Below are 18,791 nucleotides of genomic sequence, written 5' to 3'. Positions count from 1 at the left end.
GTAAAAAAAAAAACATGCACTGGTCAAAACACAAGGCAACAATGGTCATGGGCTGAGGAGAGAGCAAGGCCAAAGGCAGAACATGGTCAAAACACAGTAGAGCAAAACAGAGCAAGACAAAGGGCCGGAACGTGAACTAGAAAGCACCATGAACTGGCAGGGAGTGGAGAAAGTGAGGGGCTTAAATAACAGGTGCAGTAATCAGGAAAACAAGACACAGGTGTCAGGGAATGTACTGGAATGGGCGTGGTCAGACAAGACAGAGGTGAGTCAGGAGTAGAGTGACAGGTGGGCATGACTACAGAAACAGACTCAGAGTGACTGAAAATCAAACCCCAACCAACTGTGATTAAAAACTGAAATACGTAACGCAGAGAAGAAGACAAGAAAAGAGTCCCAACATAAGACAGTGATCAACAAAAAAAATAAAGGCAGACACCAAACTAGAACGAGACTACACAAGTTACAACAGTATAACAGAAAATACAACTAATGATTACCCAGAAAATAAATGATAAACAGAGCATAAAACCAATGACAAAAGTAATATGCACAGAAGAGATCATCAGAGCAAAACCAAAACAAGACTTAACAAGTGACTAAAATACAATGACCAGATACATATAACCAGTGACTAAAATCATGATAAACAGAAAAGCAAGGACAAAAGTCTTACAAAAATAGGACATGAGCCCAGATCCAAGGTAAATCATGACAAGTTCTTGAACAACAAATCTACAACCCAGAGCGATGACAGCAGCTGTGACTCAGAAAACAACTATGAAGCAAAAACTTGTTTGTGGACTGCATTCTTGCCAGTTTTATGACAAGGAATTCTGATTTATACTCCTTCGGTATGAAATGGTCACACCTATGACTTGTAGCATAGTATTCTTGATTGTACTTTTTCTATTGTTTTGGGTATGCCTATTTAGAAGTTATTTTCCTTGTTTAATGTCTGGGTTCTCCAGTCACTTTAAAGTTGTGTTGGCTTTCATGTAAACATATTTGTTACAGAAATCTCAAGAACTGAAACTATTTAAAACATGCATTTTTCTGATAAAACCTTGCATTTTCATTGTATGTGTGTGTCTTATGGCTAATACTGGCAATTAATAATTACAAGTTTAAGTGGATCTTCAAATTAGTAGGCAATATTTAGCCTTCATTTCTGATTACATACGCAATCAAGGCATAATCTGAAATATGATTTTCCATTCTTTTAATAGATGTGCTCAGTTTGTTTCTAGCATATTGCAGAGATAGCATCCAGAATTCAACGCCACATGTTGGCCATGCTAGTCTGATCAGGTGACTCCTGCGAATTAAAAACAGCATGTGGGGTTATGCTGTTTGGACCCTCCCTGTAAGTTTCCAGTAGTTAGTTGACCAGGATGTGCACCCACATTGCGATCCTTGAAGGTACAGCATTAAATATCATTCCTATGTCACAACGTTTTACAACACAATTTATTCTTACAATTTATTCTAACACACCCACGTGTTTGCAATTATATGGGTGGATATAAAAGCATGCACAAAGTGATGCATAAAATGGCATTAACAATGGCTGCATTAGCGTTGTCAGAGGACCTTGCAAATGGTGCAATCCGAGTATTTACTTGCAAATGACGATAATTAGCTCATAAACTGATTCCAATTACCAAGGCCAGTGTTACTGGAGTTGTGCCCAGATTGCAATATGGTGAGGACCCAGGAGTTTATCTGTGCCCACACAAGTGCTGGGCCATGCTGGTTTTCCTGGCAATGGGGAGTCAGGGACATTCCAGCGGGAGCTGGCCGATCAGCAGGAGGTGGGCCAGTCACCTTGAGTCGAGCCATGCCACTGTGTGGAACGCAATGTCATTCAGGTACATAACATTCCAACATTAAAGTAGACCTGCATTGAAATAAATGCAGTCAGATCTTTGGACCAAAAAATGACTTATATTTACACATAAAGATCCTTCTGAATGTAGTAAAGTAAAATTTGCAAGCCCAGATCTGTCATTCAACGGAGAAATCTTCATTTGAAAATGACAAATTTACAGCTACATTTAGCCCTCCGCAATTGTCCTCTCATCATGGACGCTGGCCGAGACGTCAGGGACAAGACCCTTTCCCAGCATGCATTGCGCAGCGCCAACTGTAATTTGTGGATTTATGTCAGTTTGCAGCTGCACCTTTTTCTTGTCTTATACGGAAGGATCGACTTTTTAAACTTCATATTGTCTTGCGGTACACCTGGTGAGTACACATTTCTTTATTTGTGCTTGGAAAATTATTTTTTGTGGACTTTTTCATACGCCCGTTTGATTGAGTGGTGTCGCATTGAAAATCTACTGTCTTTCACCTCCGGTGTACCGTCGCGGGCTACGGAGGCGAGACCCGCAAAGAATTCAAGTCATTAAAAATATAGAAACCTCTCTCAGCGGCCACGGAGCTCTGCGACTACGATTACCGAGACGTGCGGCGCTGCGGATTTTGCAGCAAGAAGTCTGTCCTTGCGAGCAACAGGTGTCACCGCGCGCACTGCATTAAAACGGTGAGCGTAGTCTCTGGACTTGTGCCAAGTTGGCTGCAACTCCATTCAGTAGACAGAGAGGTGGTGCTGGCTGCACAGCAGACACGGGGGTGTGAGTGCCGCGGCGGCATTTAACGAGCGCATGCACTCTGTAAGCGTATCGGGGGCAGTGAGAGCGAGGCGTCGGGGAATAATGTCACCTGCTGTCGATGCCACCGCTGAACTGATCCCCGGATCTGAGCAAGCAGAGCTGTATCTCACATTCATTGCAGCTTACTTTTGGATGTTGAAACCAGGATGTGTATAACAGTAACATTACTAAGAGATAAAATCAATTTCAATGCGGGATCGGACTGAAGGCGGGAATGCGTCGTCTTGTCACCGACGTCATGGAATGATCCGGATGTACAAACTGTTTTCACAGAGGGCTAAATGTTAGCTGCAAATTTGTCATTTTAAACAAATATTTCTCCGCTGAATTACAAATTTGGGCTTACAGATTTACTTTACTGCATTCACAAGGGTCGTATAAATACATATCACTATTCTTTCTGAATCTGACCACATTTATTCAATGCAGGTCTCCTTTAAAGCGCAATTTGCAGTGAGAGCCAGTTTCCCTAATGTGATCATAGCTACTAACTGCACTCATATGCTAGAAAGGCACCATCACGTGATGAAATTGTTTTTGTTATAGAAACCTTTGTCAATTTCATCAGTGTTGAAATTGCATTCAAATATGTTTTTTGTTATTATTATTATTGATGTGTTTTCCTTTTTCTTGATAGTGGAACACTAGAGAGTTTCTTAACAAGCCCCCAATTGTGTAATGTGAATGTTGCAACACTGTCCAGTCGCCCGCACACCTAATATGTTTTATACTTCAGTATGTTGCATTGCTCTGGCCTCAGCATTTACACACACAAATGCACTCATTTCGTTTGCATTGCAGCAAGCTGTATAGGAAAAGGGCAACCGAGCCATAGCTTTAGTTGTTTTTGCATGCTGTCTCTAAAACATGCTTTAAATTTTACACACGACAACACAGAGACAATGGCGGACACACTACACTCCACACTTATGGCACCAGGCAAATAACACAGCCATTGATGGATTACATATTTAAATAGGGCTGTGGAAAGGGATGAGCTTGGTGCATGTGCGCTCAATGCTACATTGATTGGGATGTACAAATGGAACGTCCTGGATTCATGCAGATGCACACTTTGATATATCTGGATAGTTTTGTGCTTACGTCAATTTCTGGGTTTTGGCGTCCGCCATGTTCAGTAGGAAATCCATGCAAGTCCTTGTACATGACGTCCCCGGGCCTTTGTAAATTTCACAATCAGTATGTACCTGTGAATTGGAATAAGCGGTTGAAGATGAGTGTGTGTGTGTGTGTGTGATGACTGATGACTAAATCTTTAGGGAAGTGGCCACGCTGGTTTGTTAACATATAGTGTGATGTGTTTAATGAAGCAAGACCTTTATATTAACACGTTTCTATATTTTAGACAATACTGTATTTTTAAAAGTAGCATAATATACATTTGAATTAAAAACATAAAGGTTCTCTTACCCAACAAGTAATTACAGTTTGATATAATTTATGAATGTCTTGAGCCATGTTGCAGTATAATGATGACTAATATTGATGTTTGTCACAATGGAATTTGAGCTATAACAACAGTACATATTTGAGGAATCCAACTGGGTTAAAAATTAAATCGAGAACCAAGCGAATTTCCAAAAAAATGGTGCTCTTATCCATCCAATAAAAGTCCTGCAAATTAATATTATTCAGCTACCTGACTTCATGTATTTTCCAGCCTTTGGTGGACAGATATCTTCCTTCCTGGCGCAACTCCACATTAAAAGGAGGGTAAGTACATGTAAGTCACAAAAAGTTTTAAAGACCACACTGTTGGGTGTTTAGGTTATTGTTTGGCCATTGTAGCTTAATTTGGATCTTCAACATAGCCAATGAAATGCATAGCTCATCTTTAAAGGATGAGATAAATGTAGTGATCAGGCGATTAGTCAGGTAAGCGAATGTCTAGATTAGAAGATCCTTGGCTCTATTGCTCATCAGACAGGCAACCTGCTCTTTGACAAGTTGCCATAGGATGAACGCCTCAATAAGATGAAAAAGCACTGAAGGAAAGCAGCCAATTTACCATTTAATGGTCAGTGCATGATGCCAGGGGACCCTCACCCCAAACAAACTAAAAATGTACTCTGGACACTGAGAGAGGAGGACAGACAGAATTCCCCCTCACCACATCTTTCTGACATCATGAGGCAAAAATGCAATAAAGAAAGACAAAATCAAAAAACTGAGACAGTTCAGGGTCAAAGTGCAACAACCATAACAAACAAACAAAAACAACAATGACAATATCCCTTGAGGCTGCCTTTGCCCAATGGAGTGACTGACGGGAAAAGGAAAGAATACTTGACAATAGATTGACCTCCAGATAAATCTATTAAACAATGAGTACAGAATATACGATTCAAAATAGGAACACACTCGTAGTCTCTTATTTATTTTAATCTCACTACTGCCAGACACACACCTTAGTGCCAGTTCTCAGTACACTTTACTTTTACACTTTAGCCTAAGAATGTCAACTTTCACAGCAATCCACACTTTGCTGCAAACAAAACTTATTCATATACTTTTTACCCAACATAAAGATGGTATATCGCTTATGATGTAGCTTTTGTCAAATACTACACAGACATCAAATCAAATCAATTTTATTTATATAGCGCCAAATCACAACAACCAGTTGCCCCAAGGCGCTTTATATTGCAAGGCAAAGCCATACAATAATTACAGAAAAACCCCACGGTCAAAACGACCCCCTGTGAGCAAGCACTTGGCGACAGTGGGAAGGAAAAACTCCCTTTTAACAGGAAGAAACCTCCAGCAGAACCAGGCTCAGGGAGGGGCAGTCTTCTGCTGGGACTGGTTGGGGCTGAGGAAGAGAACCAGGAAAAAGACATGCTGTGGAGGGGAGCAAAGATCAATCACTAATGATTAAATGCAGAGTGGTGCATACATAGCAAAAAGAGAAAGAAACACTCAGTGCATCATGGGAACCCCCCAGCAGTCTAAGTCTATAGCAGCATAACTAAGGGATGGTTCAGGGTCACCCGATCCAGCCCTAACTATAAGCTTTAGCAAAAAGGAAAGTTTTAAGCCTAATCTTAAAAGTAGAGAGGGTGTCTGTCTCCCTGATCCGAATTGGGAGCTGGTTCCAGAAGAGAGGAGCCTGAAAGCTGAAGGCTCTGCCTCCCATTCTACTCTTACAAACCCTAGGAACTACAAGTAAGCCTGCAGTCTGAGAGCGAAGCGCTCTATTGGGGTGATATGGTACTATGAGGTCCCTAAGATAAGATGGGACCTGATTATTCAAAACCTTATAAGTAAGAAGAAGAATTTTAAATTCTATTCTAGAATTAACAGGAAGCCAACGAAGAGAGGCCAATATGGGTGAGATATGCTCTCTCCTTGTAGTCCCTGTCAGCACTCTAGCTGCAGCATTTTGAATTAACTGAAGGCTTTTCAGGGAACTTTTAGGACAACCTGATAATAATGAATTACAATAGTCCAGCCTAGAGGAAATAAATGCATGAATTAGTTTTTCAGCATCACTCTGAGACAAGACCTTTCTAATTTTAGAGATATTGCGCAAATGCAAAAAAGCAGTCCTACATATTTGTTTAATATGCGCATTGAATGACATATCCTGATCAAAAATGACTCCAAGATTTCTCACAGTATTACTAGAGGTCAGAGTAATGCCATCCAGAGTAAGGATCTGGTTAGACACCATGTTTCTACATTGATGTTGACATAAGCAACTCATATACATGCTAAAATTCACAAAAATATCCATTTGTGATGTTTACACACACACACACACACACACACACACACACATACATACATGGGTGATTCTTTAACTACGGGCACTATTGGCCTTGTAAATGTAATTTCCACCACACCATTGCCTTACAATATAAAGCGCCTTGGGGCAACTGTTTGTTGTGATTTGGCACTATATACATGTGCTCTGATGTCACTGTTTATCTCCATAGAAACTACCCAAACAATCTTTCATACAAACTGTTTAAAGGGACATTACAGTGTTGTGGTGGAAATTATGGCAATAGTGTGGGACAACTACATTTTGTTTAAAAAAATCACAACAGTTGTATGACATTGAATACCCCAATTATGTTTATTATATATATATATTATATATATATATATATTATATATATATATATATATATATATATATATATATATATATTCCTAATAGTGATGTGTAAACATTTTAGCTACTCAAATATAAAGAGTGATCTTGTCTGTCTCAGTAGAAAATTGGAGTTGTCCACACACTATTTCAACTAAAAATAACCAAGATGTTCCTACACACTGCCTAACACATGACAACACAAGGAGAGCTGCCGATTATCAATCAATTGTGAAGACCAGATTAAATACAGCCTGATTTTAGCACTGTAAAGATGTGTTTTTGTGAAAGTATTTATTCATAAATATCAAATATTAAGCAGCTTTTCACTATTTATCATACAGTACATCAAAAATCTCAACACTTTCAAATGTACAAACATTTTACCAGTAGCATATATACACTAAATTAGATCATAAGACACTCCTTTGAGTCTGGTGTGCTTGAGGTTTCTTCCTCAGTATCATCAGAGGGAGTTTTTCCTTACCACTGTCGCCTGTGTGCTTGTTCTAGAGGTTGGTAAGGTTAGACCTTACTTGTGTGAAGCGCCTTGAGGCAGCTTTGTTGTGATTTGGCGCTATATAAACTAAATAAATTGAACTGAATTGGTATATGCAGAAAAAAAATGCCTTGTAGTGAACTTGAAGCCTTACATACAATTAACGTTTTCTTGTGTGAGGCAGTAAAATGATCTTTTCCCATCACAAGATGAGGCACAAATTTGTTGTCAACTTACACAGTCCATGTTCCGATTAGAGACACCAGAGAGAGTGTGATGGGGAAGATGATCCAAAGTACCATGTCTTGGTGGTCAAGAAGAGCAGCAGCAAAACTTTCAGATCAGTCAAAAGAAGACCTCTTCAGTGAATCGTAGCCTGAAACAAAGAAACATCCCACACACACCTGCTAGACTTTACAATCAGATTAGCAGGTCACCACTGAAAAACAACAGTTCTGCTCCAACACTCCTGTCTTTAATGAGCAGGAGACGCTCAGCCACACCTTCTCCTTATCCCAGAACAACTGTAAGGAAACACTGGGTTGGCCTTCTTGACGTCGCATTAGCATGAGAGCGTGACATGTTGAGTCTTTTGTAACAACTTGTGTGTGTGTGTGTATATGTATGTATATATATATATATATATATATATAGAGAGAGAGAGAGAGAGAGAGAGAGAGAGAGAGAGAGAGAGAGAGAGAGAGAGAGAGAGAGAGTGGGTAACATAAGTACTGAACATGTCACCATTTTTCTCCTTAAATGTATCTAAAGGAGATACTGACATGAAATTTTCACCAGATGTCAGTAACAACCCAACTAATCTCTACATGCAAAGAAACCAAAACAAATAAGTACAGAAACAAAGTTATGTGTAATAAACTGGAATGACACAGGGGATAAGTATTGAACACACTTACTGAAATTTATTTAATACCCATTCTTCCACACAAACAGTCTTCAAATCTTCAAGGTTCTGTTTCCATAGATTTTCTGTTGTATTCAAGTCAGGTGATTGGCTGGGCTATTCTAGCAGCTTTATTTTCATTCTCTGAAACCAACTGAGAGTTTTCTTGGCTGTGTTTGGGATCATGGTCTTGCTGAAATTTCCACCCTCATTACATTTTCATCATCCTGGTAGATTTTTACCAAGAATGTTTCAGTACATTTTTCCATTCATCCTTCATTCAGTAATAATATAAACTGCCCTCACCATGATGTTCCCACCTCCAAACTTCACTTCAAGTATGGTGTTTTTGGGCTGATGTGCAGTGCCATTTATGGGTTGTATTATGGCATCCAGAGAGTTCAGTTTTAGTCTCATCTGTCCAGACTATATTCTCCCAGTTCTTCACAGGCTTGTCTAAATGTTGTGCAGCAAACTTTAAGCAACCATGCTTTTTCTTCTGCAATGGAGTTTTGCGTGGTGAGCGTGTGCAGGCCATGGTGGTTGAGTGCATTACTTCTTCTTTTCTTTGAAAGAATTGTACCTGCTAATTCCAGGTCTTTCTGAAGTGGTCCTTGGCTCTTGGACATCTCTTCTGATAATTCTTTTCTGTCCTGTCAGAAATCTTGCGAGGAGCACCTGGTCATGGCCGGTTTATGGTGAAATTATGTTCTTTCCACTTTCAGATTATGGTCCCAACAGTGCTCACTGGAACATTCAGAAGTTTAGAAATCCTTCTGTAACCAATGTCATCAGCATGTTTTGCAACAATAAGGCTGTGAAGATCTTAAGATACCCAGTGAGACCTCAGTACCATTACGTTCTTTTCCATTGTGACCATTAGAGGATGCAGCACTCATCAGTGCCCGACGTTCAGGATTCAGTAGCTCCTTCACTGTTTCACAAATGTTAAACGTGTCCAGACATCTGTCCTCTAAAAAGAGGCACTGGACCATCAAGACTATCTTTTGAACAGCAAATTCAAGACTTGAATTTTCATTGTTCACAAAGGTCATGCAGAGACACCTGCTGGACAGGTAGATGTAACGCAATGAAGTGATACGTCAGATATTAATAATAGTAACAATAATAATTATTATTATAAGCATTATTCAACTCCATATCTAACAATCCATAAAATATGTTCACCCAGCTTTTTGCCCTTACCACCTTGTGTATAATATTTAGTTTGAATAAATGACTTGTCTTTCTTTCAATTAACACAGCATTAGAAAAGACTCAAAAATGAGAAGCTGTATTTTGAGTGATTAACAAATGACAATTTACATCAATCTTTCATGTCTTCTGAAATCCTTTAAATTCATATAAAATTATTTGAAAGCCAGGAAGCATACAAACATTAAAGTTAGCATGACTGCTGCTTTGTTATTAAACAGACAGACAGCTCTTTAACTAGTAAAAAAAAAACAAAAAAAACTTTTTATTAAAATATTTATTTTAATAATAGCCACTCCCTTATCAAAATGATCAGATTTGTAGTATTCATCATCATTTTCCAGCTTTGTCGTTTTATGTATGTATATGAGTGTTTTTTTATAATTCCTTCATTGAGACTTTGTATTTTTTATGATGTTTATATTTCTATCAATTTTAGGCTTTTGCTTGTATTTGTGTCTGATATGTGCTTTTTATATGTTGTACACTTTTTTTTAAATCACATTAGTGAATGAATCATCACCATTATTATTGTTATTATTATCATTATTGTTATTATTATTATTATTGTTGTTGTTGTTGTTGTTATAGCTCGCGCGGCGTCTTTTGTCGCAAGGTCCTCGGTTCCAAAACAAATAAAATGGCGGCGCACATGAGAAGGGGTTTACGTCCGCTGTTACGGTCAGGAAATGCTTTTAATTTTAGGTTTGAACTTATAAATATGTAACAATACGCGCGTTTATATGAAATAATCCTCGGCACCGTCTAATGTGATAGCTTTAAGTGGCAATCTAACGAGTTAATCTAACCATCTTTACATCCGGGCCTGCGGCTAGCAAAAGTGCGACACATTAGACATCGTTATAAGCTTTTACTTTGTCATTAGTTAAGATAAAGCTCCTGCGTCCATGTTTCCATAGCCAAATAAAGGCATATGTAACGCTAATAAAAAAAAAAAAAAACGTACATAAAAAAGCTCGTGAAGATGTGTCACCGCTTTGCTCACGTTCATCAATGAGCAGCACCTCTCTATTGAAACATAAATCACTGTAGAAAAGTCAGATAACTTGGAGTGCATACCTTCTCCGGCAAAGTCAATCAGTCCTCCAGGTGTAGACTTTCTGTCCACAATTCGTATGGAAAACTAAATGGACTTTCATGTGAGACACTCATTTTTTTCAAAGAAGTTTATAGTTAAGGCCAACATTTCTGAAGTAGGACAAATATAGATGATTGAAAATTTTAAACATGTGACATTTTCACCACATAAAGTAATTTTCTGGTAGGTGTGTCTGAATGTTTTTAAAACGGGAACTTCCCCCTAGTGCGGGCAACTTGTTCCAGAAAGGGCCAGGTTTTCTTTGTAGCCACTGACTCCACCAGGTGATTTCACAGATTAACTGATTCCATCTACTCAAAGTGATATTATTCAGTGAAATCACCTGGTGGAGTCAGTGGCTGCAAAAAAAAACCTGGCCCTTTCTGGAACAAGTTGCCACCCCTGTACTAGAGTCCACCACTACTAGTATTAAGGAGAGCAAGTTGAAGCTGTTTTTACATTTATGGTAGGCTTGTTGTTGCAATAAAGTGGGTTAAGTAATGTGACAAAAGTGTGACAATAAAAAAAAAAAAAAAAAAAGCATTTAATTGGGTTAATTACCATTATTTGTTGATTTTTAATTCCACAGATTTATAGACAACGGTACAGTTAAAGGTGATTACTGATGTATGGCAACAGAATCGTATGTTTTATTTTTGTAAATGGATCTTTAAAATCAGTTTGGGGTTGTAATATACACAAATAATATAAAGAGGTTAGGACTAGTGGACCCTAGGACTAGTGGACCCTCCCCTTTTAAATCAAGTAATAGAGGCCTCTATTGACAACCAAGACTATGTGATTAGCAAGGCAGTGGTGGTAGCCAAGTGATTGATGCACTTGCTTTCAGTGTGGAAAGTTTCCGAATCAAGCCCCACCCCTGCCATGTAATGTCGAGTTATGTTCAGGAAGGGCATCCTGTGTAAAACTTGTGCCAATTCAACATACAGATCCACTTTGGATTTGCTGTGGCGATGCCGAGTGCAAACAAGGGAGCAGCTAAGGGGACTTACTTTTACTGTGTGATTTGCAACAAGGCTTCACAAACAACTTATTTTATTTTGCATGTTAAAAGATGCCAACATAGCCCTCAATAGGAGGTTCACTGGTTCTCATCAGAGCTGAATATGCAGTAGTTTTAATGGAGTTACTTAAGAAAATTTTGCAGACTCCACAGCCTCCACCTCAGCTCCCTCGATCACAACTCGATCCATTTCATCACAACTCGATTTCATCCAGTTTACTTAATATTTTGCCTTATTTGGAGATCACTCCTCACTCATCTTCAACCGCTTTTCCGAGTTCGGGTCGCGGAGGCAACAGCTCCAGCAGGGGACGCCAGACTTCCCTTTCCCGTGCCACATTGACCACCTCTGACTGGGGGATCCCAAGGCGTTCCCGGGCCTTTTTTGGGATCTCCTCCCAAATGGACTTGCCTGGAACACCTCCCTTGGGAGGCGCCCAGGAGGCATCCTTACCAGATGCCCGAACCACCTCAGCTGGCTCCTTTCAACACGAAGGAGCAGCGACTCTACTCCGAGCCTCCCACGGATGACCGAACTTCTCACCCTATCACTAAGGGAGACACCAGCCACCCTTCTGAGGAAGCCCATTTGTGCCGCTTGTGCCTGCGATCTAGTTCTTTCGGTCATGACCCAACATTCATGACCATAGGTGAGAGTAGGAACGAAGATTGACCAGATTGACCATTGCAAAATGCTCCCAAACAGGAGATGTCCTTCGTTTTTTGATGGTTCCATATCTAGTGATGAGAACTAGGCACCAAACTCAGCCAGGTGTAAGAGCAGCTTGAAGATGAGGGTCTATGTGCAGGTTTGGAGGAGCATGGAAAAGTGTGTAAATGCTGTTTAAGACCTCAGGCGCCTGTCTTTATCTAACTGTTTCTGTTGCTAGATTTTCAACAAATTTAAGAAGCTCATACCCCATTCAATGCATGAACCAGCTCTTCGGAAACGTTCCACTTCAGCCTCGGACAAGAACCATACACTTCTCAAGTGAGACAGTTTTGTTGAAAGAATTTCTGATCTACATTGTGTCAGTTTTTCCAAAAACAGATCTTGGGCATGCTTTTCTCACCCTTCAAAATATCTTTCAGTAAGACAGCTGTCCATCCAGACGCAAGACACACCAAACCCGAGAAGCTTGAAGTTTATTCCTGGTAAACCTGTGCTTGGAAGTGGCACACTTGACTTTCCCTCTTCGGACTCTGCTGGATGTTCGTCTTTAGCCAGGTAGTATAACACAATAATAACACTTACACTCAAAAAACTGTGCCAGCAGGGGTGGTGGCCAAGTGATTAGTACACTTGATTTCTGTGCAGAAGGTTCCTGGTTCACACCCCACCCCTACCACATTTCTTTATGTAAGGTACGCATCCAGCATAAAACTTGTGCCAATTCAACATGCAGAGCCACCTCGGATTTGCTGTGGCGACCCGGAGAGAGCAGCCGAAGCGACTTAAATTTACTCATAAAACTGGGCCGTGTATGATTATGGATTTAGTGTGTGACAGTGTTCAGATTAACTTATTTGAAGAGTGCTAGTGGCTTGCTTTTAATAAATCCCTGTATGTTATTAAACAGTAACATAGACTTTGTCCTTTCATGATGAATTTTAAAGTTTTGCTGAACAATAACATTCACACTGTTTCCTTTAGGGACCTGTTTGAGATTGAAGGTGTAAAAAGTGTGTTTTTTGGCCCTGACTTTATAACAGTCACTAAGGTATGGCTTAAACATACTCTTGCAACTTGTCTGTGGGCTAATACTCCTACACAACCATTCTGATGTAGTATCATAAGATTTTTGGTGTCCTGACAGGAAGATGAAGACATTGAATGGACAGACATTAAGCGCCATGCTTTGCAGGCTATTGCTAAGTTCCTTGAGAGTGGAGACCCCATAACAACAGGGGCAGTGCACCATGAAAGCAGTGAGTTTGCAAATATGCACATCGGGGTCATTTGGAAATGATATGCTTAGTTGTGTATTATGGAGTATATCCATATTGTACATGTTTCCCATGCAGGTGTTTCAGAAGATGATGATGATGTTGTATTAATGATAAAGGAACTTCTGGACACCAGAATCAGGTAGATAATTTATTTTGAGATGGTAGTTGTTGGCTATACTCTCGTAATAATGTGACTAGATCATTAGTTGTTTTTACCCTAGTCATATGGGAAACTAGAAGGCACAAAGGCTCATACCTCCGTCAATACACCCAGCCGCCAAAATACCCACTTTCATTACCCACTATCATTTGCCTGGTTTCCTAAGAATTTAACTGTATGCACATAAATTGTAACCATGATCAATTCATGACTTTTTTAAGTTCATTGTTGCTACATCACTAATGCCCCCATCACATATAGCCGGAATCACGCAGAGTGGCGTTGGATTTATGAATTGGCGCACATCCGAAGAGTGCCGGATTTCAGTTCCGAAACGTCTCTGACAGCCATTTACGGAAGTCAACACAGTTGGTCAAAATTGGCTGCCCCCCCCCCCAAGTGTGATGCACATGTGCAAAACTCTCCGGGCGCCGTTGAGATCGGACACCTACCCGACGGCAGTCCATGTGTAATCTGACGACCATCCGACCACAATTTCCTTATTCTGACAGCATCAAAACAGCATCTGAAACGATCTGATTGAGGTTGATTGAGCTCTGAGATCGATCAATCACAGCAAAGCCTGCCGACAAGTCCCTTTCTCCCAGCTGCGCTGTGTACTGGCAACGTCAATCAGATAACCAATGCATACTCCATCTCTAGTATGATTAAATCCCATGTGAAGCGCTGTCCCACAATGATAATCCAACTACAGTTGTGTTAAGATGCGTATCAAGTAAAATGACATCAAAAAGAGTTTAAGCAAAGAGAAAGTCCACTGGCTGCATCTCAAAGTTTTGCACATGTGGGAAGTTGGCGCACTGCCAGCGCAGTTCAACAGCAGTTACGGAGTCCAGCGGGAAAAGTAAAATCTAGCAATGCAAGTATGTAGTGATCAAACACCTAAAGGGATTTTTCACTGGATTGTACAACAGCAGCTGCTCACTGACAGCTGTCAGCCTTTTTGTGTGCTCTCTGGATAGACAGCTCCTGTGCTCACGTGCACATGCAGAGTGGCTGGTACAGCGTTTATGAACACATATACACATAGCTGAGCGAACATTTCGGCCACACACTCGCACGCTGCTTTGATCACCTGTTCTACACTCACGGCTCGTTCACCCATTGTGAACACACGCGCACAGCTGAGTGGACACACACTCATCACTCAGATCACCTGTACTACACACATACACATGCACACTCTGTCATGTAAGACACACACTGATGAGAGGTCAGTTTAGCATTGGGAATGTGAGGACAAGCGGAGAGTTGATTGCGTGGGTGGGTGAGTGAGTGACAGCTCCCATGCCGGTGCCATCTGACTGCGTCAGATTATGGCAATATTTGCCATGTATGAATGGTTCCTCCACATTCTAGCTATGTGTGACGGCGGCTTAACATTCTTCTGGATTCCCAGATCCAGACTATGTCCTGGATTGACTCAAAAATTACATAAATGACTTCTTAGGGCATTATTCATTTGTTCACAAAATGTTAGCAAAGATCATTATTGCTTATTTATTTATTATTCTTAAATGAAATGTTCCTGAATACTTAAAATATCTTTGAGATCCTGTCTCTGAAATATGTTCTGAATCAAAATTAAAATAAAATTCCTCATTTTAGAGGACATTATTCATATGCTCACCAAATTTCATCAACATCCTCAGATATTTTTGAATGTTGCTATGTACCAAACATTATTCTGGATTTTTGTTCAAGAATATATTCAAAATCACCTCCAAAGCAGAATCAGTTATTTCCCACAACATTATCTATCTGCTCACGAAATTTCAGTGAATTCAGTTCATTACATTTTGAATTATCTGGGTCTGTGTTGATAAAAGACAAACACTGGTAAAAACATTAACTTCTTGGTGGAGGTCATTAATCTCAGTAATGGTGATGATGACAATGGTGAGCTCATGTAGGATGCGGTAATTTATACTTTAGAATCTTTATTCATGTTCACTGTAGGATAAAAGACACTTATAGTAATATTATTGTCTTTGTCATATGTTGTGATATGGATGCCTTCATTGATAAGACCTACAGTGCAGGAGGATGGAGGTGACGTCCTCTATAAGGGGTTTGAGGATGGCACGGTCAAGCTAAAGCTGGTGGGATCCTGTACAGGCTGTCCCAGCTCCACGGTCACACTGAAGAATGGTATTCAAAACATGCTTCAGTTTTATGTCCCAGAAGTACACAAGGTAGAACAGGTAACTATTAATATCTGTGGAACACAACTATTTTCTTGTGGGATTTGTATAGTTATTTCTGCCCATTTGTATGGGGAGACCTGGCTTCCCTGATAAACTCATGCTAAAAGACTTGTTATCCTTTCCTTTAGAATGACTTTCATTCAGTCTTTAAAAATGTTTAAGAATCTTTTCTTTTAAAAGACTGCAGACAAAATGAAAGCATGAGACAGATTCTTTGTCACACAGTTTTACAACTTCAACTAAAATAGGAAAAAATATATATATTGAGGTTTTCATGTTAAAAAAAAATACATTTCTGTGGCTTTAAAACTCAAATAAATCTCTGTTTCTTAACTGTCTTGTGCCCAGGTGGAAGATGAAGTAGATGAAATCAACGCAAAGGTTTTCTCTGAGCTGGAACGCAAATTACAAGAATAAATGTCATAGACCATCATAATACATTTTATTGTAAGATTTGAAAAATACTGCACAACTCAAAACTAAGCTCCCCTCCGTTTGTATGTGTACTATGTACTGTAAAAGTTGATTTTGTCCAAAGTTTTGCCTGGTACTGTACATACAGTATGCACCTCTTACCAAAGAAGAGTGCCAAATCTACATACACAATATAATGCCCTTGAAAAAACTAAGAATGGTTGTTCTGTTGTGATCTTGATAAATGTTCTATTTATTTCTTGTAGACGTTCTAATATTTGTAAAAAAAAAAAAAATCTCATGGAGATTTTGTGAACGGTTTTGACACTGTTTATGTTTATGTTTGTAATGCAGTATTTCACTTTCTGGCAGCACATAAGCACTGTATATGAAACTCCCCCCCTTCCCCTTTTTATTTGGATTCAGTTTTAATGAGACTTATTTATTCCAGAAAACAGAAGTACAGTTTTGATTGTGTTACTCTAGAAAATGTGTGCATTGCCTGTATGTGCTTTGTGCTGTATTCTCCAGAATTACTGCATCACAGGACGTCTGCCTCTGAAAACAAAAAAAAATAATGATTTGAATATTTTCAATCGTGGCTTGTGTGCACTTTGTGATGTGAGATATATATATATATATATATATATATATATATATATATATATATATATAAATGAGAGAGAGAGAGAGCACAGTAAATTAGATACACCAAACGATTATTGGTTTGTTGTCAAGGAGGCAGAAGTTTTTCAGTGGATAATGTGAAATTCCTGGCAGAAGTGACAAACTGTTCAGCCCAGCCATCGAGCAGAACAGAGAGGATTAAAATCATTATTAAGGCAGCACAAAAATACCTTGATTCGGGGGAAATAAAAGTAGAGGAAATACAGTGGGGCCAAAAAGTATTTAGTCAGCTCCTGATTGTGCAAGTTCTCCTACTTACAAAGATGAGAGAGGTCTGTAATTTTCAACATAGGTACACTTCAACTGTGAGAGACAAAATGAGAAAAAAATCCAGGAAATCACATTGTAGGATTTTTAAAGAATTTATTTGTAAATTATGGTGGAAAATATTTGGTCAATAAAAGTTCAACTCAATACTTTGTAACATAATCTTTGTTGGCAATGACAGCGGTCAAATGTCTCCTGTAAGTCTTCACTAGGTTTGCACACACTGTAGCTGGTGTTATGGCCCATTCCTCCATGCAGATCTCCTCTAGAGCAGTGATGTTTTGGGGCTGTCGCTGGGCAACACAGACTTTCAACTCCCTCAACAAATGTTTTATGGGGTTGACGTCTGGAGACTGGCTTGGCCACTCCAGGACCTTAAAATGTTTTTTACGGAGCCACTCCTTCATTGCCGAGCGGTGTGTTTGGGATCTTTGTCATGCTGGAAGACCCAGCCACGTTGCATCTTCAATGCTCTCACTGATGGAAGGTGGTTTTGGCTTAAAATCTCACGATTCATGGCCCCGTTCATTCTTCATCAACACGGATCAGTCGTCCTGTCCCCTTTGCAGAAAAACAGCCCCAAAGCATGATGTTTCCACTCCCATGCATCACAGCAGATATGGTGTTCTTGGAATGCAACTCAGCATTTTTCTTCCTACAAACACGACGAGTTGAGTTTTTACCAAAATGTTCTATTTTGGTTTCATCTGACCACATGATATTCTCCCATTCCTCGTCTGGATCATCCATGTGCTCTCTGGCAAACTTCTGTCGGGCCTGGGCAAGTACTGGCTTAAGCAGGGGGAGACGCGTGGCACTGCAGGATTTGAGTCCCTTGCAGCGTAGTGTGTAGCCTTCGTTACTTTGGTCCCAGCTCTCTGCAGGTCATTCATTAGGTCCTTCTGTGTAGTTCTGGGATTTTTGTTCACCGTTCTCATGATCATTTGACCCCACGGGATGACATATTGCGTGGAGCCCCAGATCGAGGGAGATTATCAATGGTCTTGTATGTCTTCCATTTTCTTACAATTGCTCCCACAGTTGATTTATTCACACCAACCTGCTCACCGATTGTAGATTCACTCTTCCCAGCCTGGTGCGGGTCTATAATTGTCTTCCTCATGTCCTTAGACAGCTCTTTGGTCTTGGCCATGGTTGAGTTTGGAGTCTGACTGTTTGAGGCTGTGGATAGGTGTCTTTTATACAGATAACGAGTTCTAACAGGTGCCATTAATACAGGTAACAAGTGGAGGACAGAAGAGCTTCATAAAGAAGTTACAGGTCTGTGAGAGCCACAAATCTTGCTTGTTTGTGGGTGACCAAATACTTATTTTCCACCATAATTTACAAATAAATTCTTTAAAAATCCTACAATGTGATTTCCTGGATTTTTTTTCTCATTTTGTCTCATAGTTGAAGTGTACCTATGTTGAAGTCGGAGAACTTGCACAATCAGGGGCTGACTAAATACTTTTTGGCCCCACTAAGTGATATTCTTACAGCAGGAACACAAGCTCCACAGTCATCATGTGGAGGATCATAATGGTTT

At 39.8% G+C, this 18,791-nt stretch overlaps 2 protein-coding genes and 1 long non-coding RNA gene across 5 annotated transcripts in view; 2 read left to right on the top strand and 1 right to left on the bottom strand.

The window, feature by feature from the left end:
- The window catches only part of si:dkey-228d14.5 (uncharacterized protein LOC796266 homolog), a 21,772-nt gene extending 14,004 nt beyond the window's left edge, over nt 1-7,768 (bottom strand). The window contains exon 1 of the mRNA XM_034185069.1: nt 7,532-7,768. Within this exon, the coding sequence (XP_034040960.1) occupies nt 7,532-7,596 (65 nt within the window). The 5' untranslated portion in view covers nt 7,597-7,768. The remainder of the gene's footprint in view (nt 1-7,531) is intronic.
- LOC117523512 overlaps nt 1-18,791 on the top strand; it is a 21,213-nt gene extending 2,422 nt beyond the window's left edge. Inside the window, exons 3-4 of the long non-coding RNA XR_004564522.1 lie at nt 17,037-17,180; nt 18,731-18,791. This is a non-coding gene — a long non-coding RNA (uncharacterized LOC117523512). The remainder of the gene's footprint in view (nt 1-17,036; nt 17,181-18,730) is intronic.
- On the top strand, nt 10,054-16,330 carry zgc:110319 (uncharacterized protein LOC796111 homolog). Of its 3 annotated transcripts, none has more exons than XM_034185067.1 (8): nt 10,054-10,094; nt 12,427-12,527; nt 12,629-12,764; nt 13,191-13,257; nt 13,354-13,465; nt 13,562-13,625; nt 15,697-15,871; nt 16,223-16,330. In XM_034185067.1, exons 1-8 carry the CDS (start codon nt 10,054-10,056, stop codon nt 16,289-16,291), a joined length of 765 nt encoding a protein of 254 aa, XP_034040958.1. In that variant the 3' UTR covers nt 16,292-16,330. The 3 variants fall into 3 exon arrangements, with proteins under 3 accessions (XP_034040958.1, XP_034040957.1, XP_034040959.1); XM_034185068.1 differs by lacking the exon at nt 10,054-10,094 and adding an exon at nt 12,323-12,345; XM_034185066.1 differs by lacking the exon at nt 10,054-10,094 and having other exon boundaries at nt 12,280-12,527.

The sequence above is a fragment of the Thalassophryne amazonica genome, chromosome 13 (genome assembly GCF_902500255.1).
Source record: "Thalassophryne amazonica chromosome 13, fThaAma1.1, whole genome shotgun sequence".
Lineage (NCBI taxonomy): Eukaryota > Metazoa > Chordata > Actinopteri > Batrachoidiformes > Batrachoididae > Thalassophryne > Thalassophryne amazonica.
This window is presented reverse-complemented; position numbering and strand designations above follow the sequence as displayed.